The sequence below is a fragment of the Strongyloides ratti genome, assembly GCF_001040885.1.
Source record: "Strongyloides ratti genome assembly S_ratti_ED321, chromosome : 1".
In the NCBI taxonomy this organism is placed as follows: Eukaryota; Metazoa; Nematoda; class Chromadorea; order Rhabditida; family Strongyloididae; genus Strongyloides; species Strongyloides ratti.
In genome coordinates, this window is record NC_037307.1 from 2,724,636 (window position 1) to 2,749,625 (window position 24,990).

Here is a 24,990-nt window from a genome sequence, read left to right on the forward strand (position 1 = left end):
AAAAATGAGATTTCTCCTTTTTTTTACATGTTTCTTCTGTATCAAATTTTATTTTTATTTTATTTGTGTTCGTTTTAGGAAACTAAAATAGTTTTTGATATACTTTACTGTTTTTTTTTATTCTTTATGGTATTTTTACTTATGAGTAAATTTAATGTATTTAAATATTTTCTTTATATTTTTACTATTAAAACTTTTAATATTATAATGGGGGATTTTATTTTAAAAATATAAATATGTCAATTTATCATTTTCATATAACTTATTTGTAAAATTTTTATTAATTTTTACTGCTTTTATTGTTCTTAAAACTACTCTTTAATTTATTATAAATAATTTAAAAAGTCGTTCAATCAATATTTTATTTGACCTCTTCAAACAGTTTTTGTTATTATACTAAGGGAGCAGATGTGTATTTATCGTTGAATGTCGTAGACATAACACATTATTTTACTATACATTTCAACCATAAATTTTACCTATCAGAGAGGCATAGGATAATGAGAAGTGTGTTAGTGATTTTTTCTCTATCTATATAAAATTATTTAGATGATAAATGGAGGGAATATTTTTACCATCATATACATAATACACATCATATTATACATTGAAAAATTAGAAAGTTTATACGAAGATAGATATAATATATTTGTGCGCCTTTTTGCGTTTTGCACTTGTACATCTGGTCTACTCATTACAAATAAATGTTTATATGTCAATGATAGTATAGTAGAAAAGTAAAGATGTTTGAAAGGAAATCAACGGGAAATGGAAAGTTTTGTTAGCTGTAATAGATGCTTAGTAAATGGAAATAAAATAAAATAAAAAAAAAGCGCAATTCAAAGTAATGTTTGAGAAAAAAAAAATTTTTTTTTTTATTTTTTGATATACATTTTATCAAGATTATTATTTTTTTTTTTTTAGAAATTTGATAAAACCACTTTATAAATGATTTTGAATTATTGATGAATATGATTATTATATTTCAATTTTTTTTTTATTAAACTGTATATTTGATTAAAAAAGAAATGGATATATTTTTTTAAATAAAATAATCAGCATATCATATTTTTTTTTAAAATAAAAGAAAAATTTATTGGTTTTATATAAAAAATTTTTTATAGAAACAGTAATGTTTTTAAAACATTTTTACTGTCCTTGATATAATGGTTCATAGAAGTAAACCGATTAATGTATGGTTGAAATAAGATTAATATGATAAATTATCCATAAAATATTTGAATACTTCTTTTATTTCAATATTTAATGTATTGTATTATAACAGTTTTATTTGACTCAACCGTTGAATATATAAATTGATGTATTCAATGGTTCATATTTGATGAGACATATGAATAAATTGAAATATATATGACATTGTACATATATTAATGTATTCATATAAAATGAGGAATATAAAAAATATGTTTATAATAAAAATAATAAAAAAAAAAAAAAATTCAGGCAAAAGATAATCATATTGTTTCTGATTAATTAAATAAAATTCTTTTCATTACAAAATTGTAAATAAATCATAGAAATATAACTGTATTTATTTTTAATTAAATTAAAATATTTTAATATTAATTGTTGTATGATTATTATTAAAGTATTTCATTAGACATTTATAATTAAAAAAAATAAATTAATTCAATAAAAATTGTCTAAATATTATATATAATAATATACTATTAAATAAATCAAATAATATATTTAAAATATTTATGGTAATTTATTTTTGAAAAATTATCAAAAATATAATAAAAATTTTTTATGTATATTTATTACTTATTATGTACTTGTTAAATAAATATGTATGATATTTTTCATTTTTTCATACATATATTAATCTTTATTTCTTAACATCTTTAAGAAAAAAAAATAGTTTGCAATAATAATTAAACTTATAAAATAAAGGTTAATCGGTTTTACATTTTTCATATGTAAATAAATAAAATTCAAGTATTTAATCAAAATACATTCTTAATATAAAAAGATCTTATATCATATCTTTCAAATTATCTGTATTGATTATAAATTATCAACATATATATATATAGTTCTGATTGATAATACAAATACTAATTTTGTATTTTCTAAGATGATTAATTTCTGTCGTTGAAATAATTTTGTCAAATATATAATTTATAAAAACATAGAAGAAATTTTTTTTTTTTGGCTTATCTTTTATTTTAAGCTATTCTCTCTTATTGTTTGTATAGAAAGGGGGTTAGTTTAAATATTATCAACTAAAAATTTTTGTGGAAATATCCTATTGAAATATATATATATATATATATGTATGTTTAATGGTTAGAATTAAAAAGATTTACTTGATATTTTTTATAATTTTTCTTTTATACTTTATTGTATATAAAAATTATGATAATAATATTGAGGAAATTAATAAATTCACCAAATTATTTAATGATAGTATATTTATAAATGGAGTTTGTAAATTTGATATTCAAGATCCATTTGATAAAACTATATTAAAATATATTGAAAAAGAAAAAGCGATTTACTGTGGAAAGAAGAAATATGAAAACGTTATTATTATTAAAGGGAATCGGATTAGTGTAATTTATTTAAATCTTTAAGCTTCTTTTATTTGTAATTTCAGATAATTCCTAATAGCATACAAAGTGTTAAATGTAATGGTAGGAATTTTAAGTTTAAAGCTGATGGCAAGGATGATGAAAATGATTATGAAGAGTGGAGACCATTTAATGAAGAGGGGTATTTTGATATGTCAACTGATTTTGCAAATATTATATGTTATAAAAAAACCATCTTTAATATTGATATTAAAATATTTGAGGAGACAATTGCATTGACTGTTATAAAAAATATTTCACAATTTGATGAAGAAAAAGATGATGAACCAAGTGTTATAATGATAGGAATTGATTCAATGTCAAGAAGTAATTTTATTCGTTCATTACCAAAAACATATAAATTTTTACAAGAACATGATTTTATTGATTTTAAAAGACATGTAAAAGTTGCTGATAATACATATGGTAACTGGATTGCAATATTAACTGGTCTCCGAGCATCATGGTCATCAGATATGAAAATGGAATTAACAGATGCTTGGAATTTATGGTATGATGATTTTCCATTAATATGGAAAAATTTTACTTCACATAAATATGTTACATTATTTGCTGAAGATCGCCCCGACATAGCAACATTTAATTACCATGGTAAAATGTATGGATTTAAAAAACAACCAACAACTCATTATTTTCGTAATTTTTGGCTTGATGTAGTTGATACACTAAAATATAAACAAAGTAAAGCAGGATGTTATGGTAGTATACCTAACACAAAATTACAATTAAATTATTTAACTAATTTCTTAAATAATTATAAGACAAAAAAAAAATTTGCTTGGTGGTGGTCTACAGAAATGAGTCACGAATATTTAAATACCATCTCATCTATGGACAATATTTACTTAAATTTTTTTAAAAACACTATAGATAAAATGAAAAATAGTATTATTATTGTATTTTCTGATCATGGCCATAGATATGACGCCATTAGGGAGACAAATGTTGGTAGATATGAAACTAGATTACCTTTTTTAAATATTTATTTACCTAATAATTTAAAAAAACTTTATCCATTTTTAAAAATAAGAATGATAGAAAATAGTGAAAAAATGACAACACAATATGATTTACATGAAACATTAGTAAGTATATTAGAAAAAAAATGGGAAAAAAATGTTACAGAAAGGAGGGGTTACTCATTATTTCATCAACATCCAAATCAAAGAAGATGTAAAAGTTCTGGTATTCCAGCAAATTATTGTCCCTGTAATACAGAGTTAATTCTTTCACCTGAAGAATCAACAGAAGTATCAACTTTTTTAATTAATTATTTAAATGACAAATTAATTAATTTTAATAATTTTATAAAATCAGACAAAAAATATAAATGTAAAACATTTCAATTAGACAAAATATTACATGCCTCTCTTATAATTCCATCAGATGTAATAACTTTTAATGAAACTCCTGGAATTAATAGTTTTTCAAATCATCTAACAATAACATATCGTTTAATGGTACAAATGAAACCACCATCAGGAGCGTTAATTGAAGCATTGATAGAAAAAAATCTTTCAACAAAAGAATATTCAATAAAAGAAGAAATAGAAAGAAATAATAAGTAGGTTTTTTAAAAATATTTTTTCATTAAATTAATTTATTCTTTTTATAGATACGGGAATACATCTTTTTGTGTTAATGATGCACAAATGCAAAAAATTTGTCATTGTTATGAAATATAATAATATATTATAAACATTTTTCTCTTAAAATATTTAATGTTCTAAAAACTTTTCCCAAATCTTTTTCATCTATTAAATCAGATGCCTCAAATAAGTGGTCTTTTCTGATACCAAGTTTTTCGGCTGACTCCAAAAAATTTTGAATATTTTCTGATGATGAAAATTGTGATTGTTTATAGTTAATTTTTCTAACTAAAGATTTAGGAAATGTTGCCTCTAAAACTTCACAAATTATAACCCCATTTTTTAACCATTCCCCAATTTCATTTGAAGATGGGGCAAACTTTTTAAGTACAATTTCTATCCATTCAATTACAGATTGTTCCATCAACTCATCTCTTTTACCCTGAATCTAAAATAAAATTTTTATTATTATTTTAAAACAAGTTTATTATTTATTAATAATTTATATTAATAATTTGTAACATACCCATCCAAGACGATAATTTCTGTTAGTCTTAACACCATAACATACAGATGAATGGTCAGAGTTTGATGATAATTCTGGATATGGGCTTTTGCCTGTAAATTTATTCCAACCCGCAGCCATTCTTCTATAAAAAATTAATTTTAGATGGATAAATAAATTGTGAAATATCTTATTAAATAGTTACAATACTTCAAATTTGTCTATTTTAAATTAAACATATTTCAATGATCGAACCATCATATTACAAATAATATATATATATAAATATATATAAATATATATATATATATATATATATATATTGCTACTTATTATTTACGTATATATTTTGCACAAAGGTATATAACTGTAAATAACTATATGTCTTTTGGTATATAAAGAAAGCTAGATTTTATGAAAATTTGTCATTCAAATATGAGGACACATTTCAAGTCTTCACATAAGAGGGATTAAATATAAAGAGTAAATATCAATTTTATTACATGATTCATCTGAAAGTAATATTATTAATTGTAAATGGTTGTAAAATTTATATTTAAATATTTTTCAATAAAATCATTATAATGTATATTTCTTTTCTTTCAATAATATAAAAAAAAGATATGAAGTGTGAGATCAGAAAATTGATTTGATTTTACAAATAAATATTGAATCTTAAAGTAGTCTATTGACATTTTTTTTTATATATATCATTTTCTGATACATCCATCTTTGAATATAATTATTTTTTTTTGGCAGAGAGAGAAAGTTAATTTGTTTAATTAATAATTTGTTCCTCCAACAAACTATTATCCATTACCCTGACATTTTCATCTTTTTTATAACATGTTGGTGAATTTGGTACATTTCCTTGATTGACAACAGAATATCCAACATTAGTAATTTTTTTACCTATATTTTTTCCCTCAGAATATATATTTTTTGAATTTGATGAACATAAAAAACAATATCCAATAAGCTCACGTAATTTTGCTCTATATCTAAAAAAAAAAAAAAATAAATTGATATTCATAAAATTAAAAAATATTCTTTAACTTACCGAGTAGAATATTTAACATAAAATATAAAATTGCTAGAAGAATTAAAAACAACAAGAATATTATTTATATCATTTAACATATATCCAATAGTTGTATCAAAAATTTCACGATATAAATGTTCTAATAAATTTAAAAAAATCCCAAATGTATAACAAAATATGAAAACTAAATATTATTAAATATTAGTATTATAGATTATTATAAAAAAAATAAATTTTACCTATTACTACAAATATCATCATCTTAGCTGTTTGATGTTCTGTTTTTACACTACTTACTAATTCTCTTCTTTGTTCTGTAGCTTTAAGAATTGTTTTTGCTACTTCTAAATTAAGGAGACATAAAACAAATAATGGTAAAAGATATTGACTTATTATATAGGCAATATTTTGATATACTAACATAAATATTGGATCAGCTCTAAGTAATTTTTTAAACGCAAATCCTCCTGTTTCTTCAGATGGTTCTGCTATATCAAATTCCCAAAATCTAACAAAATTAAATGCTATTGTTACAATTGTTATAACAACAACTGTTATTTTAGCTCTATTAATAGTACAATAAACACGAACCATAAATGGATGGCAAACAGCTAAATACCTATCTACAGTAATTGATACGAGCATCCAAACAGACATACAACCTGCCATTATTGTGATTGGATATAAATAAACAATACAGTATGCTAATATTTTTGGTGGTAATTCAATTTTGGGAAATAATGTTGGTAATTCAGTTCCAATAAATACTGGTACAGCCAAAAGGCATACAACTAAATCACTTGCTGACATTCCAGTTAACAAAATATTTATAGATCTTTTTCTAAAATTTACTGATGTGTAAATAATTATTGAAAAGGTATTTGTAATAACACCAATGATACACATAACAAAACATATTATTGATAACACTACTTTTCCTGTATGAACCCATGCTTCATCTTCCATTGACTTGACAGATTCTGTTAAGAGTGACTCACTAGTTACTAGATTGTTATCATCAAAAAATTCAAGATATTTATCATTGGCAGTTGTGTCATTTAACGCCATAATATCTAATACCATTTTTTTTTTAAATTTTATAAAAAAATATATATAAATATATATATATAAAAATGACGACGTTATTATAAGTTATGATAACAAAAATTTTTGTTAAAATTCTTGAGATAAAATAGTCTGGATTAGTAATAATAATACTTCTATTAAAAAAAAAATTAAAATATAAAATAAAATAAAAATGAGTGACAAGTAAAAAAAAAAAAATATTTAATAAGAAGGGGGAAAATAGTTCAAAAATTAGATATATTAATAAGTAATAAAATTAATCATATCTTATATTTTAATTATACAAAATAAATTGTACATAACTATTTATGTATAAATATTGTTGTAATATTTAAAATAAGAATTTTAAATTTAATATGGGTATTAGTTTTGGTTGTGATAGAAATAAATTGCCTATTATATTGCAATTATTCGATAATTTTAGAAATACATTTTTTTTCCCCATTTATTACAATTTCAAAAATAAAAGGCTTTTTTAGGATTACAAAATAACTGATTTTTAAAGTATTTTGAGGTAATATAAAAAAAAATAATGTTTTAAATTTTACATTATATTTTTATATACATATTTAAAAGTAGTAATAATTTTATAAAATATTTGTTAAAAAAATCTAACTAAATTTTATATTTGTTCAATTAAATAAATTAATTTGAATATAAATTTTTTTTTATATCTTCCTATGGGATCTTTTTTTTTACATACCAATTATACATCATATTTTAAATAGATAAAAAAAAATATAGAATATACATAAAACAAAAAGAAGATATTTCAAAAATAAAGGTATATTTAATATTATTCTTTTTTTATTGAAATAATTATGTAATTAATTAAAACAATTTACGTTACTAAAAAAAATGTTATAAAATAGATAATTATAAAAAAAAAAATTTAGAAAATGTTTTTATAATGTTTTTTTTTAACATACATTTTTAAGTTCAATTATATTAAAAAAAATATTTTTGTACTTTTTATAAATAAAAATTCTGTTATTTTAAAACTTTTAATATTTATTTTTTAATAAAAATATATCCTTTTTTTTGATATCAAAAAAAAAAGGAATATTAATTTTTATATAGAAAAATTTATTAGTAATCATAAGGTTTCTGGGAAAATATATGTAATATTAAAAATAGTTAAAAAATTTTTATAGTTATTGGAATGACAAGTTACTGTGTTAATTAATTTTAATTGCTTTGTTGGTGTGTTGTTAGAAATTTCTCTAATATTTGCTAAATAATGAAAAAAATATAATGAGATAATTTTACACAAAAAAATCTAATTACTGTAGAAGATTTATTGTGTGTATAGAAGTTGTGTTAAATACATAATTTTATATCCTCTAAACATAAATTATTAAAAGTGATTTGAATTTAAATATTTTGTAAGACAAATATTTCTTTTTTTTTATTGAAAAAAAACATCAAAATAATTTAATACTTCTGGTAAAATATTAATATTTTTAAAAGTTATTTGTTCATCTATAGAGGAAAATTATAGGAAATGTAAAGTTTATTTTTGATGTACTTACTGCTTTTATAGGTACAATTAATTGAAGTTAAAAAAAATAATAATAAAAATGATTTGTTATTCAAAACATGTAGCATGTTGATGAGAAATTAATAATATTTTTTTTAATATTATAAATGATTTTAAATATATTTACTAAAAGGTTTTGTTTTTTTAAACGTAGTATTAATATTTTATCTTAATGATAAATAGCATAGAAAATAAAATATTTGATTAAAATGAAAGCTTAAATTATGAATAGAAACATATATATGTGTATAAATTTTTAGAACATCATTATAAATAATAATTTTGAATTTTATATAATTTTTAGTTTATATGTAGAAACTAAAATATGTCTACGTAATAAATTAATAATAATGTTTGATAGATCCCTTTTTATTTGACAAAAAATTTTTTTTTAAGTTTTATTTCAAAAGAAAACATCATTTTATATAATACTATTTGATGGTTGTAATATTAAAAATATTTCAATTAGTCAAAATATGGTCTTTAGAAACATAGATTTATTCAAATCTTTGTTTACATTTTAAACAACAATAATCTCATAGACCAAAAACATAGTTTATGTATTATTATAGTTAAGTAAAAAGTAATTAATATAATATAACAATTAAAAAATGTGAAAAATGCACCAAAGTACTTGAAAAATATTTTACTTTTTCATTAAAATATTATAAAGTATTAAAATAATTTTCCTAATTTGACATTCTCTCTTTTTCATTATTTTTGAGAAACAAAAAAAAAAAAATTTTTTTTTTGCTACTTGTCAAAGAATATAAGTAATTGAGTTATTTAATAATAATTTTTTATTCAATAATATAATTTAACGTATTAAATATTTATCAATTATTTTATAGAATGAATTAATTAAAAATTATAAAAATTAAGGTGAAATGTACTATCAATCTTTAGTAGAAACTTTAATTAACATAAAATTTAATGATAAAACTTATGACATTAAATTTATCACTGAAGTGCAGTCTAATATTAAATTTAAGGATATGAAAATAAAAATGGGACTTAATAACAAAGTAAAAAAAGTAAAATGACAAACTTTGTTATGAAAAAGTTGTTGAAAACACTTTTTCCATAAAACTGTTCTTAAATAATAAAAACATGTATAATAAATTGTTAAAATTAAATTTAAAAAAATAAAAAAAATTTTTAATCTTTACAAAAGAAATTATTTAAAACGCTATTTGACTTTCTAATGAAATAAAGTACATTTTTAAGAATGAGTTATTTAAGATAGGAATCAAGAATGTTTACGCAAATAATAAAAAGTTATTTAAAAATACATCCTTTGATAATTTTTATCTTTTTTTAATGATTACGTTGTTACAATTTAACATTTTAAAATTTATTTATCTCATCTCAACACTAAAAATCATTCAAATACAATTAATTTTTTTATTTCAATTAAATTTAAAGAATATAAATTAAACTTGATATTATGTTATTTTTATTCTAACAAAAGAAGGTACTATTACAAGTAGTTTCAATAAGATTATTTTATTTTAATTTTTTGTTAGAAATCTTATTACATTTAATTAATAATTAACTTAAAAGGAATTATGTATAATATTATATTACAAAATCCAAAATATTTTGTTGAAAATTTATTTATTTCAACTATATATTTATAAAAAAAAATAAAAATATATAATTATGGGAAGAAGTGGATAAAACAGAATTTAAGATATCACTAATTAAAAAATAGAAATACAACTAGGAAATTTTTATATAAAACAATTATATAATTTATATAAAAATAGACATAAATTGAAAGAAATTAATTTTATATAGAATATTTTTTCAAGTATTTATAATTTTTTATACCACATTTTTTATTATAAAAATAAAAAAAACTAAGAATATTTATTTATATTAAACCATCTTAATTAAAATATTTGTTATTTTAATAGTACTCATATCTGGAAAAAAAATAATAAAAATTTATCTATTATTTTATGATTAATAGTTAGTTAAATTTCTAAAAAAAAAAGGTGTCAAAAATAATCTTATTTTTATGCCACTAAATATTTTCTTAAATAATGTAATATATATATATTTATATGGTAAAAATTATTAATGCACGAATTACAAAGATATTAATTTGAAAAATTAACATTCTAAGATATTTATAGTGATGTTAAAAGTTTTAAAAAAAATATATTATCATTTATATCTTTATAAAAAAAAAATGCTTTTTATGATTTATGTATGGATTCAATTGTTTTTAGAATATTTTATTAAAATAGAAATATTTTTTTAGATAATTCAATCATTAAAAATAATATTTAAATATCATAATTTGTTATAGATAAAAATGAATACAATAATATTTGTAGAAACTTATGGATGATTTTAATTAAGTTCAAATGCATTAATCTATTTTACTTGAAATTGACATTTAAAAATGTATATTTTCCTTGAAAAATTAAAAAAAAGTACATTTAAAAAACTTCCATTAAATTAGAAAGTTTTCATAATGTTGTTTATCGATGCTAACATTTTAAAGTAAATTAAAGGATGAAATTTTTAGTTATTCAAATTATTCTAAAATTAGAAAGTTTTTTTTTTTGAATTAAAGCCATTTCATGAGTATATATAAAATTACATGTAAAAAAATATTTACTCATTTAAAACAATGATAACTTTTTCTTTTTTATTAATATCATTGTATGAAGAAATAATATTATTGCTACAAATTTCCCACAATTGTCAATAAGTATATTTATCATTTATAAAATATTTTGTTTAAAAATTGATATTTTTAATGTCAACATTTAAACTCATAATATTATTTATTTTTTAATATGATGATATTACTTTTTTAAAATAGAGTTCTATGTACAGAATAGTGGTATTTTTGACTTATTTTACACATAAACTCTTAAACAGATTTGTTGACCACCGAGACACAACAATTGGAAAGGCGCAGTAGGGCTGTAGCTAAATTTTGTATCAACAAACCCTATTTATACTTACCGATTTCTATTTTTGATCTATCATCCTGATTGATAGTATATATTTACACAAAATAAAAAAATGAGTTATGTATTAGCTAATCAACCTGTTGTTATTGATAATGGAAGTGGTTTCATTAAAGCAGGAATTGCTGGTGAAAGTCTTCCAAAATGTTATTTTAGTAATCTTGTAGGAAGGCCTAAATATCATAGGGTAATGGCTGGTGGATTAGAAGGTGATTTATTTATTGGTATGTTTATAAAAAAAAATTTTTTTTTTAATTAATAATAATTTATTAAGGTAAAAAAGCTCAAGAACATAGAGGTTTACTAAAATTAGAATATCCAATGGAACATGGCATAGTAACTAACTGGTCAGATATGGAACATGTTTGGCAATATTTATACAGTCCTGAAAATTTAAATATCAATTCAGAAGAACATCCTGTACTTTTATCTGAAGCTCCTTTAAATCCTAGTACAAATCGTGAAAAAATGGCCGAAATATTTTTTGAAACATTTAATGTTCCTGCACTTCATATACAAATTCAAGCTGTATTATCATTATATTCAACAGGCAGGACATCTGGTGTTGTTTTGGATTGTGGTGATGGTGTAACACATATTGTACCTATTTTTAATGGATTTGCTTTATCACATGCTATTCAAAGATCTGAAATTGCAGGAAGAGATATTACAAAATATTTAAGGAAATTATTATTTAGAGAAGGAATTGTTCTAGCTAGATCAAGTGAATTTGAAATTATTCGAGAAATAAAAGAGAAAGCATGTTATGTTTCAATGAATGTTGCTAAAGAGGATGCAAATATTGGTGATTCTAGTAAAAAATCTGATTATATATTACCAGATAACTCTCAAATTTCACTTGGTTCTTGTAGATATAAAGCACCTGAAATTCTTTTTAATTCTTCTGCAGTTGGTCAAGAAAGTAAAGGTGTCCATGAGTATCTTGTTGATTCAATTTTATCCTGTGATACAGACTTAAGAAAAGATTTATACGCTAATGTTGTACTTTCTGGTGGAACAACATTTTTCTCCGGTTTTGGAGATAGACTTTTATCTGAAGTCAAAAAGAGTGCAGCAAAAGATGCTAAATGGCGAATAAGTGCACCTCAAGAGAGAATAAATAGTGCTTGGATAGGTGGGTCTATTGTAGCATCTTTAGATACTTTTAGAAAAATTTGGATTTCTAAGAAGGAGTACGAAGATGAGGGATTAAAAATTGTTCACAGAAAAACTTGTTAATACTATTAATTTAAATTTTTAAATCATTCTAAATAAATACATATAGACGAGAAATGAGGTGTGAGAAATATTTTTTTTTTTTTATTTTTTTTTATAAAATTTTTTAAGCTTAAAAAAATGCGCTGATAGTTGGAAAGTGCAATTAATTTTTAGGACAGTTATATTCTTGCACAAAAGTTGCAGAAAAAAGTATAAAATTGGTACTTGTTACAAAATAGTATTGTGAAAGTAAAATTGGATCTAGGAGTAAAGAATATTTTAATGTATATTTATGTAAAAATTAATTTTCAAAGTAAATAATAACATTTTTATAAACAGGTTAATGAATAAAATCATAAAACTCTTCCTGGACAATGTTTTATTTTTCACTTTAACTGATACATATTTTTAAACTTTTTTTTTCTTATTCGTAATTCAAGTGACAATAAGAAATTTTTTTATCAGTCTTAATTTTTTTTGTGTTTTTGATTAATCATAACTTTTAAAAAAAGTTATTTTTTAACAATGTATTAGAGAGATAAATTCTACATTTTTATTTAAATAATTTTTTGGGTACGTAGAAAAAAAAAGGTATAACTTTCAGTTGTTAAAAAAAATGATTCCTCTAAACAATAAGTACAATGTCTCTGAACCAAGCAACAAATAACAGTAGCTAACTTTTTAATATACAATTATTGAATAAATTAATGGTTAAAAGATAAAAAATAATGTAATTAAAAAAAAGTACTTAATGGCATAAGATAAAGTTGATAAAAAAATTTATATAAACTTTTAATTATAATAATAATTAATACAATAATAAAAGGTATAATTTTCTTTTAAAAAAATTTATTTTTTAAATTTAGATTCTGAAATGAATTTTCAAAAATAAACTATTTTTCAAAAAACATCAACAACTTTTTTCAAAATGAAGTTATTAATGTGTGGTTTTCTAGGAAAGATAGGAAAGACTGTAAACTATATCGTTTTTTTGAAATAAAAAATTAATCTAAATTCTGAAGGTAAGTACAAGAATACAAATAAAGTAAACAAATTAAATGTTTTTTTTTTAAATTTGAAATATTGAAGAAATATATTTGATTTTAAAAAATTCTAATACCATATCTGATGATAACAGTATTTAAATTAACATTCGTGATTTATGTTAGAATAAAATCTATAAATCAATTCAAAAAAGATTCTATAAAAATAGTAATTTTTAATTTCTTTCTTTAAATAAATTTGTCTACAATTATATTATTAAAAAGCGATGGAATAAGATATATTTTTTAATTATGCATAAAGTTAAACATATCAAATAAACTTTTTAATTTATAAAGGAAAAAACAGTTTAAAAAAATTAAGTCTTTTTTTGTATTAGGAAGAATATAAAATAAAAATACGATTAACTTATGTTGTACTTTGATACTTTAAGTACTAGTAGTAAAATAAATAGTTTGAATTTAGAAATTTGATTAAATTAATTGAAATCTTTGGGATCTCTTTGACTAAATTAAATATAGTTTACAAGTAGTAAGTTTTATTAATTTAAAAAAAACAACCTTTAAAGGTGGTCATTAGTAAGATATTGTTAAACTTTTTTTAAATAATTGTAACAAAATTTAAATTGTAAAAAACTTTTATTTTCTGAAAAATTTTTCCATTAATTTTCCCTCGAACTATCTTAATTATTAAATTTTTATTATGACTAAATAATAATATATTGGAAATTCATACATAAAACTATCTAGTATTAGCAGTAAGCTTTAGAAAATATGTATTAGGAAGAATTTACTAATAATTAAAGAGAAAAAATTTATTATTATCAATTCAAAGTTTAAAGTAATTAGTAAAAAATATTGTTAAAATTTTTGAATAAATGTTTTTTTTTAACTGATATACAAAAGTATATTCATTTATTTTCATTTAAATATTTTATAAGTTATATATAATAAAAATATAATCAAATATTTGGAAGGAAAAAAAGTAAATGTAAATAAGTAAAAAATTGTAGAGAAAACAATAAATAAAATACATGGAAAAATAGTATATTAGATTATATTATATTTAAAAACGTATTTTTTGTTTTCCTCAGTTTCCTACAATTTTCTAAATTACTACTTTATTTTTACTTAAAAATATATTAACAATTAAGAAACATTTTAATTTAAAATGACATAAAGACAAAAAAAAATTAAAAATAGTTTAATTTATATAATTTCTTAAACTAAAAACAAGGTATATCACTGATTATTTAATTATAATATTTTTAAACTATTGTAAGTGATATAAAAGAGAAAAAACTTTATTTTTATTATTCATAATAGTCGCTTACATGAATAATTTCTCTTATTAATCACTAATTTATATATAAATATATAAAATAAAATTTATTTTTAATATTTACTATTAAATTTATATAATATTGAAGATATTCAATATCCTATATTTAAAAATTTATTTATATATTTTTCATTTTATATGTGACATTTAGAATTTAGAATTTAAATTACAACAAAAATATGATTGTTATTAACAATAAAAAAAAATTTTTAAAGATAATTTTAATGTATAAAATATTTATTATTAAAATATAATTATTGGTTAATGGATAAATATAAAAAGACCTAGAAATAGTTAATATTTTTCATGATTTTTTTTAAATGGCAAATTATTTTTTTATTACAATATAAAATTAACTATTGTTATTTTTTTTTTTAAACTTGTACATATTTTGGTAACGTTTAATATCAGTTGGTATATTAATGTAAAAAAAAATAAATCTTAGTTTTATTTTAAAAAGTTTAAAACATATAATATACAAGAATCTAACAAGTTTAAATAAAAAACGAATTCGTAATAAAAGATTAGCATATTTATGAATCTTTTAAATGAGAACATTTTTAATAACTTTAAAATAATTTATAGCATAACAATTGTAAATAAAGTTTTTTTTTCTAATTATGGATTTTTAATAATATATTAAGAAAACTTTTCATTATTTTACCTATTCTTTGAAAAAAATTGTAGTTTCATGTATAAGTGAATTCAGAAATATTTGTTGAGTATGTCTTACATGACCTATACATAATTTAATTTAAAAAATATGTATATTTTAGTATTTTAATTTTATTAGGTAATTAAGTTTTAGATTAAACTATTGTTGATTTTAAAATTAATTTGAATTTTAACATTTCTCAATTTTGTCTGATCATTTAAATTTAATATGAAAATTTTTTAAACTAACTTTACAACAATTGTTTAAAAAATATAATTTTTGTTACTTTAAAATTGTTAAATTTTTCTTTTTGTTAAAATTCAGAAAGTGCTGTATAATATTGCAGGATACATTTTACTACACTATACTTATTGATAATCTGTTTTTTTTGTAAATTTATGACATTTTGTCAATAATATTTTTTAAAAATAAAATAATAAGATTAAGATATTAAGATAAAAAAGTAAGTATTTACAATCAACTGATGTTATTTTTAAAAAAATAAAAGTTATTATTGATACAAAATTGTTTTAAAAAATTTTATCTCACAAATGAGATAAATTTAAAGTGCATATTTTTATTTTATACTTTTTTTTATATATCATGTTTGACAAATAAGACTTTTATGAAATTTGAAAAGTATTATATATAATTATCAAATTAATCATAAAAATAACAATTTTTCTGTTTGGTAGTTAATAAATTATTCTGTAACAATAGTAACGAAAAAAAATTGTAGTTTTATTTTAGATAAACATACTTGTTGTCTATATTTATTTTATCTATTATTAAAATATTGTTTTAAAATAAATGTTATTGAACTTTTATTTATAAGATGTTAAAAAATTTTTTTTTAATAATACTACAATTATTTATTATCATAACTTATAATTTATTTTATAAAAAATAAATTTGTAAGTTATTATATATTTAAAAAAAGAAAAAAGATTTTAAAATGAAGGCATATCAGACGTGCATTTATCTAATACACATATAATTTATATTCCATTAAATTTAAAATTATATACTAAAAGAAATTTTTATGCAACTAATTTATTACGTAACTTATTTTTCAAATGTTACCACAAATAATTAACAATGTAATAAGCAAAGTAATGATTAGGGATCTTGTTTTATGACATATGATATTGCCCTTTCTATATTATAACTTATTTTCAAGAATATAAAATATTTGCTTTTTTTTTTCAACAAAAAATATGTATTTTTAAAATAAACTAAGTTAAAAATATATTTTTTTTATAAGTATATTTATTATTTATAACTTTACTAGTAAAAACATATTTTTTTTTACTAAACTTAAGATTGTTGTTCCTACAAATTGTATCTAATTAAAAAAAAATTATACCTTATATATTTGTGTATGGAAAAAAAAAACTTTTTTAAATATTTTATTATTTATCAATGTTATTTTGTAGCATAGAAGCATAACTAATTTTTCCTAATTAATAGACTTATTTGTTAAAAAAAAATGTAAAATTAACACACAAATGTTATTTGTTAAAAAAAAAAAGATAAACATGCAAAGTTTGCAAAAATATTTTTCTTTGATATCAATAATAAATTTTTGAATATTAAGGAAAAAAGAATTTAAAATAAACTATTTACATATTTTATTATAAATTGATATAATAAATTTTGTCAAACTTTGAAATTATTTATTATGTAAAATATGATGTATCCTAAAAATGTGTGAATTGTTCAATTTTTATTACTGATTGCAGTTTTTCATCTTCTTGATTATTAAGCATTAGAAATTTTATTTTAATTTTTTTTTCTGAAATAAAAATTGTTAAATAAAAATGTTGGAAATAAATATAACTTGTTTATAATTTTGCTGTATAAGTAATATTTTTTCTCCATTAAATTTTTATTGATAAGAGTATAATTGATTCTTTTTTTCCTATCAGCTTGATAAATACAACTTTATTTTAAATTTATATATTATAAATCCAATCAATGATATTTGAAAATTTTTTTATTATCATGTGATTTATTATAATATACTTTTAAAAATTTACATGTTAAAAAACAAAAATAAAATTTGAAACTTTAACAATCATTAAAAATATTATCTATACAATATTTGACATATATATATAATATGGCGTGAGTAAGCATATATGTTATACATATATGTACCACTATTTTTTTTATATATTTTGTAAAATCATATTTTAATACGTAGTAACAATTAAATGATTGTTCTTTACACTTTTTTAAATCTATCTTTTATCAAAGAACATTTAATTATTTCTTTACTACTAAAGACAACCTACATATTATTTAATGTTTCTTAAACGTTGTCTTTTTTTTTATTGAAACAATTTTAAACAATTATATCTTTATAGCCAAAATGTTTATATAATTTTATTAGAAAATTATATTTACTTTACATTTGGGATACTGCATAAGCTATGTCGTTTTAAGAATGAATTTTTAGTACATTATAGATGACTCTCAATTTAAAAATTTGCACGTTTTATTAAAATAAAAATTAATCAATTGTAAAAAGTATTATTTAAATTGTATAATTATATATATATTTTTTTTAACTATTTTTTTTAGATTACAAAGATGCGTTTTTTGTCAAATATTGTTTCAAATTCTTTTAATGGTATAAAAGGGATTCATACAACATCAGCCATCTCAATGAGATCAACTGCTGGTGGTCCAGTACCAATAGAAAGAAGTTATCCAGTTACTGGTAAATCACCAAAAATAGTAACTGCATCTGAAGCAGTTGATGTTATCAAATCAGGTAATATTAATAAAATAATATATTTATATATTTTAATTTTATAGGTGATAATGTTTTTGTTCATGGAATTGCCTGTACACCAACACCACTTCTTAATGCTTTATGTGATGCAGCTAAAGCAAAGAATCTTAAGGGTATTAAACTTCATCATTTACATCTTGAAGGACCAACACCATGGCTTGCTGATGACATTCGTGATAAAATACGTTCTAATTCTCTTTTTACTGGGCATAATCTTCGTAAAGCAGTCAATGAAGGATGGGTTGATTTTAATTCAACATTCCTTCATGAAGTACCATTACTTTTCCGTAAAGGTGCAATTAAACTTGATGTTGCCTTACTTCAAGTTTCACCACCAGATGAACATGGTTTTTGTACATTAGGTACATCTATAGATACAGCACGTGCTGCTATTCAACATGCTAATGTTATAATAGCAATGTCAAATAAAAATATGCCAAGAACTTTTGGTGATGGTGTTATACATCAATCACATATAGATTATCTTGTTGAAGCTCATGATTTTCCAATTCATTTAAGAGCAATGCCAACAATTGGTGAGGTTGAACAAAAAATTGGTAAAATTATTGCTCAAGAATTAGTTGATGATGGTGCAACACTTCAAATGGGAATTGGTGCCATTCCAGATGCTGCTTTAGCATCAATGAAAAATCACAAAGATCTTGGTATTCATACAGAAATGTTTTCTGATGGTGTATTAGATTTGGTTGAAAGTAATGCTATTACAAATAAATATAAATATACTCAACCAGGAAGGATGTCTGTATCATTTGTATATGGATCTCAAAAACTTTATAAATTTTTAGATAATAATCCATTTGTTCATTTTGGTGATGTTGCAGTCATAAATGATCCAAGTGTTATTCGTAAAAATCCAAAAGTTACAGCTATTAATAGTTGTGTTGAAATTGATTTGACTGGGCAGATTGTATCTGATAGTGTTGGTACAAAACTTATTAGTGGTTTTGGTGGTCAAGTAGATTTTATTCGTGCTGCAGCTTTATCAGATGATGGTCTTGGTAGACCAATTATTGCTCTTCCTTCAACAACTAAAAAAGGACAATCTAAAATTGTTCCAACACTTCAAGATGGTGGTGGTGTTGTTACAACTCGTGCACATGCTCATTACATCGTTACTGAGTATGGTGTTGCTGAAATTTGGGGAAAAAATATGAGACAAAGAGCCTATGAATTAATTAAAATTGCTCATCCATCTGCCCGTGAAGGACTTGAGAAAGCTGCTTTTGAGAGATTTAAAGTTATGCCATCAAAAGACTAAAAGTAATTATATAATATTAGTTACTTAATACAAATATAATTGTATATTTTTTATAATATTTTAGACATTAAAAACAAAAAATATTTACTTTGTTTTAATTTAATTGTATATAAATAATCGGTAAATTTTCATTTTGGTAGACATGTTTCTTTTTTTTTTATAAAATATATCCAATAGAAAGGAAACTTACTGACAAAGTTAATTGGTTATTAATAAGATAATTGCAATATTCAATCTCTTAAAATTTCAAGTATGTAATATTTTAAAGTTTAATAGACCTAAAAGAAAGTATTTTTTTTGAAGAATCCTTTTAAATGTATATTGAAAAAGCAGTATTTACTTGAATCTCAACATTTTATTTTTGAAGGACGTCATTAGCTTTTCCAACTTTAAATTTTCAGCTATCATGGTTTTTTTTTATATTTTATTTCCCTCAAAAAAACAATACATATTTTATTTATTTATTTTTTAAATATATATATATAGTTAATTTTTTATAAGCTTTTTGCTTTATATTCCATATTTTAAAATCTTTTTACAATTAATATTAAAAACAATATTTTATGTTTTCATAATTGACAATAGAAAAAAATTAATGACGTTTTTAAAAATTAAAATAATTAAAATAAAATGCCATAGAATATTGAAACGAATTTCAATAATTAAATATTAAAGATTCACAAAACATGTTAATTATTTTTTCAACATCAAGAAATATCAAACTTTTTATAAAAAATTTTCCGAAATTATGTTATTAGATTTTTGATAAAAAAATAATTCTATATAACATTTTCATATTATGTAAAAATAACTATAGTGATAAAAAAGATTAGTTATTTTTTTTTTCTTTAAATATCATTCTTTAAATTTTGATCTTAACATGAACTTTTTGAGAAGGAAATTTTTTTTGAGGAAAAAAAAATAATAACTTTATTTTCAAAGAGGGATAAATTGATTTTGATTTTAAAAAGTTGTTGAAAAGATTCTATAGAATATCAAATTAAATTTTTAGAAAGAATTATTAATTCTCAAAACAAATATCTGTATTTTAAAATATTTTTAAAAAAATTTTTAATCAAAATATTTCATGACTAATTATGTTTATAAATTCCTGGGGTTTTCTATCAACAAAAATAATGCCATCAACTTTTTTTTATTGAAGTATAATATTTTAAAAAAAAAATGCAATATGTTGAAAGTCTAAACTATAAATTTATGAAATTTCAGTTAATGTCTTTGATGAATATAAAGAACCTTATCAAAAAATGAATAGTACCAAATAATCTAATGTATTTCAGTTGAACAACAATAATAATAGAATATCCCAAATGTTACTGAAAGATTTTAAATAATAATATCTTTTATAATTTGTTTTATAATGCTTTTAGATAGAAAAAAAAAATTTTTTTTTTAATCTTTGCCTATCAAGTGAATGCTAAGTATAAGAAAAACAACATCTTTGTAGGAAGTTTATTAAAAAATCCCAGAGTGAATTTTTCGACACTTTGTAGTTGATAAAAAAATTTTTATAGTTCTTTTAATATAAATGAATGCAATAACAAAAATTATTACTCGTTATATTTTCAAAAAAAAAAAATAAGAAAATAATTTTGATTATATTTATTTATTTATTTTTATATGCTTGCGTAATCTAATAGTTTTATAATTCTTTGTAAGCATCTAGACCATATCCTTCTGTGGCAAAACAAAAACCAAGTGTTAATAATTTACATGTTTTACTTTTGACTTTCATACATTTACAAAATTGCTTATCACAACGTTCTTTTCCTAATTTTAATTCATAACAATTATCATGATGATAACAACATCTGTTAATTAATACATCTAAAAAGAGAAATGATATTAATCAATTTTTTAGTTGATAATTACATTCATCTAATGTACAACTATTTATAGTTACCGTTTTTGCAATACCATGCATTATACTATCAGTTCCACAATACCATTTATTTCTATCATATGGTTTCAAAAGTGCATTCAATGGTATTATTATACTTTGAAAGAATAAATATATTAAATTAATAAATATTAAATTACTAAATGTTGTCATTATTAATTTTTTGGTAATATGCATTCACTTATATGTTACAAGAAATCAATGAAGATAATGTTTTTTTTTTTTTTTTTTAATAACAAGTTTATATTACAATTTGTTTATTACACAAATTTTACTATATGATAAGTTTAATGTTATACTATTAACATAATTGTAAAATGATAGTTTTCAAAAAAAAATTATATAGTATGTTTGTACACTTTAGGTATAATTGTGTTATGGGAAGATTAATTAATAAAAAAAAAAAAGAAAGAAGTTGTATCTAATAAAAATAGAAAATAATGTTATTTTATTGATAACGGCATAAAATTATGCATGAATGAATTTTTTTTTAATAAAAATATTTAAAAATTAATGCATAGTGTAATGAATTATAAAATTCAAAAACTTATAATAAAAAATTATAAAATAATTGTAATTTTAAAGTTTATTTATTATATTCATATTATCATATATTGTTTTTAATAAACATATTTTACAGAAAAAAAAATATAACTTGTTGAAACAATATTTAAAAAAAAAAAATCTTTTTACAATAATTTTTTTTTTCTAAATATATATAATTTAAACATCTCCATAGAATTGGCATATAATTTATACAACTCATAAAATGGGGGAAGTTAAAAAATATTTACATGTATGGCAATATAATTTTCTTAAGTTATTTTCATATGTTAATATTTATTTATACATTTTAAGACCTATTTTTTAATATCTTCAAAAAAAAAATTTATGAAAAAGAGATTTTCTTTAATATATTTTATATTTATCTTTTTGATATATATTTATATATGTGTATCTATATATGTAAACAAACAAAATATGAAATTTAAAACAGTTGAAATTACTATTCCTCTATTTATCAATCAAGATAAAATGTGTTTTTTTCGGTTATTAGCTTTCACTTTTATTTATCATTTCCTGGTGAGACGATTACTTCTTTTATATATTACATACATATCCTTTATTGGTGGGTACTTTAAAAAAAAAAACAATAAAAATAATTATTTTAAGAAAAGTAAATAGTTATATTTTAAATTTATATTATTATTTTTTGCTTTTTTTTTTTCTTTTGTTTTAGGGTATTGCTAATTATATTACATTAGTATAACCTACTTTATACTTTTTACTATTAGAATATAGTTTTTATGATAAAACAGAAAGGAATATTAAATATAATATATATTTTTTTTCTAAAAATTTATCATATCTTGAATATTTTATTTATTTCTTGAGAATATTTCAAGTAAACTTGCTATATCTCACGTTTCAATTTTTATTTTATTAAATTTAGTGTACTTATTTTATTTTTAAAATTATATTTTATCATTTAATTTTTGAACGAAATTAGGAAAATAATTTTATTAAATTATAACTATTGCAATGTATTTTTATAATGTCATATATAATTATACATAAATTTCGTATAAATTTTGTTAATTATATAGTATATAATTATTTTAAGATAATATTTAAAATGTAAATTTTCTTTTTGGCCAATAAAATGATGTTTTTTTTTAAATTTTACTTATTTTGGCGTTAAAAAAGAAGGAAATTTGAACTATTTCATTATGATATCTGTATGTTTCTAGGATAAAAAAAAATTTTTTTTTTTTTTTCTAAATTGAAGTAAATGTATTATTTAATGGAAACTATTACTAAGTTCTATTAAAATATTTTCTTTTCTAAAAGTATATCATTTATGACCATCTATATATATATATAATATATACATTTATTAATTTATGTATATTTTGGTCCACACAACCATTACAATAATTTCTGTATATTATATATATATCAAAATATTTTTTACTAAATACTAAGTATGCTTGAGATAATAGTAAAGTTAACTTGCCCTTTGTGACTAAATTGGGTTAATTTTATCACATCTAAATCCCTTATATATTTAAAATATCTTCATAAATAAAGGGTAAATTTTCCTGTTAGCCCCAGTATTTCTATTCTTTTGTGTTTATTTAATATATTGAGTCAACCATTGAGGATTAGTTATATTTTATACACTGAAATAATAGAAATATTAATATAATGCTTTAAAAACTTTTATTTATTCTAAAAAAAAAATGCTGTTCATATTTTTTTTTCCATTTTTTTTATTTTAACTATATTTTTTTTAAAAATATTAATACAATTTTTTTTAACCATATTTTTAGTAATAAAAATTAATTTTTATATTTTACTTACTTTAATACTATACATATAAAATAATTTTTCTTTTTCAATCTTTTTTATAAATATTAAATAGTAAAAATCTTACAAATTCCAATTAATAGTATAATATTTAGTTACTGAATATATAAAATTAAAAAAAAATATTTACCCAAGATATCCTTATGTATCTTTGAGGAATAAAATATATGAATATTTATATTATTAGGCATAAAATAAGAATTTCATTTTTTTTATTTAGATACCATAAGAAAATATTGTCACATTTGTTTCCTTCTTATAGATAATTTACTTCACAAAATAATCTTAAAACTGTTTAAAATTACAAAACAATTTATTTTTACTTTTTAGTTAAAAATATTAACATTGATATATAGTAGTTAAAAATAGTAATTATTTTTTCCTATTTTTTGTTAATTAAACTTTAATTTTGGAACATGAATAGTTCAGAATCTTTCAAAAATTTAGTACTATAATATTTAATCTTTTAAATATTTTAACTTTTTTTAAACTATCATATATTTTATCCATATTAAATAAAATAAATAAATTTAATTTATAAATTATTTTATAAAGGAAAAGTAATTTTTAAAAGTTAATAAGGCATGTATAACAACTTTTAAATGAAAAAGAACAAAAGAAATTAATTGTTTATGTGAAAGCTTTTCTTAAAAATTATTTTCTTTGCCATTTATAATCTATCATGGTTTTTTATTATGTTATCAATAATTCTTTATAGTTTAACTATTTATTTCTTTTTTATTTTATTTTTATTCTAATAAATAATTATTTACTTAAATAAAGTAATAATATTTACCTTAATTAGTTAATAAATAATATTCATTAAATTTTAATTATTATTTTCTTTTTTTCATTCTTAAAAAACATATTTTTTTCTCTTTTTGAACAATTATAAAAATAAACAAAGTTCTTTTAAAATGATATCTAATTTCTTTACTTTTTTTTTAGACAAAATTTCTATGCTTTATTTAAAATGAATAAGTAATAATTATATTTAATATTCCTTATAGTATTAATCTATGAAACATAATATTTAG

At 19.5% G+C, this 24,990-nt stretch overlaps 6 protein-coding genes across 6 annotated transcripts; 3 read left to right on the plus strand and 3 right to left on the minus strand.

Annotated features, from left to right (window-relative positions):
* Positions 1-1,166: 1,166 nt before the first annotated feature.
* Positions 1,167-4,303, plus strand: SRAE_1000086400 (Protein of unknown function DUF229 family and Alkaline phosphatase-like, alpha/beta/alpha domain and Alkaline-phosphatase-like, core domain-containing protein; the record flags this gene model as incomplete). The annotated part of the gene is made up of 4 exons (XM_024647749.1): positions 1,167-1,193; positions 2,400-2,579; positions 2,624-4,182; positions 4,234-4,303. The coding sequence occupies 4 exons, from the start codon at positions 1,167-1,169 to the stop codon at positions 4,301-4,303; spliced, it is 1,836 nt and encodes a 611-aa protein (XP_024501796.1).
* Positions 4,304-4,310: 7 nt separating this feature from the next.
* Positions 4,311-4,853, minus strand: SRAE_1000086500 (Calponin homology domain and Smooth muscle protein/calponin family-containing protein; the record flags this gene model as incomplete). Its single annotated transcript, XM_024647750.1, has 2 exons — positions 4,311-4,655; positions 4,734-4,853. 2 exons carry the CDS (start codon positions 4,851-4,853, stop codon positions 4,311-4,313), a joined length of 465 nt encoding a protein of 154 aa, XP_024501797.1.
* Positions 4,854-5,490: 637 nt separating this feature from the next.
* On the minus strand, positions 5,491-6,837 carry SRAE_1000086600 (FMRFamide receptor; the record flags this gene model as incomplete). Its single annotated transcript, XM_024647751.1, has 3 exons — positions 5,491-5,713; positions 5,773-5,938; positions 5,994-6,837. 3 exons carry the CDS (start codon positions 6,835-6,837, stop codon positions 5,491-5,493), a joined length of 1,233 nt encoding a protein of 410 aa, XP_024501798.1.
* Positions 6,838-11,425: 4,588 nt separating this feature from the next.
* Positions 11,426-12,609, plus strand: SRAE_1000086700 (Actin-related protein family-containing protein; the record flags this gene model as incomplete). The annotated part of the gene is made up of 2 exons (XM_024647753.1): positions 11,426-11,594; positions 11,645-12,609. The coding sequence occupies 2 exons, from the start codon at positions 11,426-11,428 to the stop codon at positions 12,607-12,609; spliced, it is 1,134 nt and encodes a 377-aa protein (XP_024501799.1).
* Positions 12,610-18,181: 5,572 nt separating this feature from the next.
* On the plus strand, positions 18,182-19,665 carry SRAE_1000086800 (Acetyl-CoA hydrolase/transferase family and Acetyl-CoA hydrolase/transferase C-terminal domain-containing protein; the record flags this gene model as incomplete). The annotated part of the gene is made up of 2 exons (XM_024647754.1): positions 18,182-18,365; positions 18,410-19,665. The coding sequence occupies 2 exons, from the start codon at positions 18,182-18,184 to the stop codon at positions 19,663-19,665; spliced, it is 1,440 nt and encodes a 479-aa protein (XP_024501800.1).
* A 1,660-nt stretch (positions 19,666-21,325) lies between these two features.
* On the minus strand, positions 21,326-21,736 carry SRAE_1000086900 (Phospholipase A2 domain-containing protein; the record flags this gene model as incomplete). Its single annotated transcript, XM_024647755.1, has 2 exons — positions 21,326-21,510; positions 21,556-21,736. 2 exons carry the CDS (start codon positions 21,734-21,736, stop codon positions 21,326-21,328), a joined length of 366 nt encoding a protein of 121 aa, XP_024501801.1.
* Between the last annotated feature and the right edge of the window lie 3,254 nt (positions 21,737-24,990).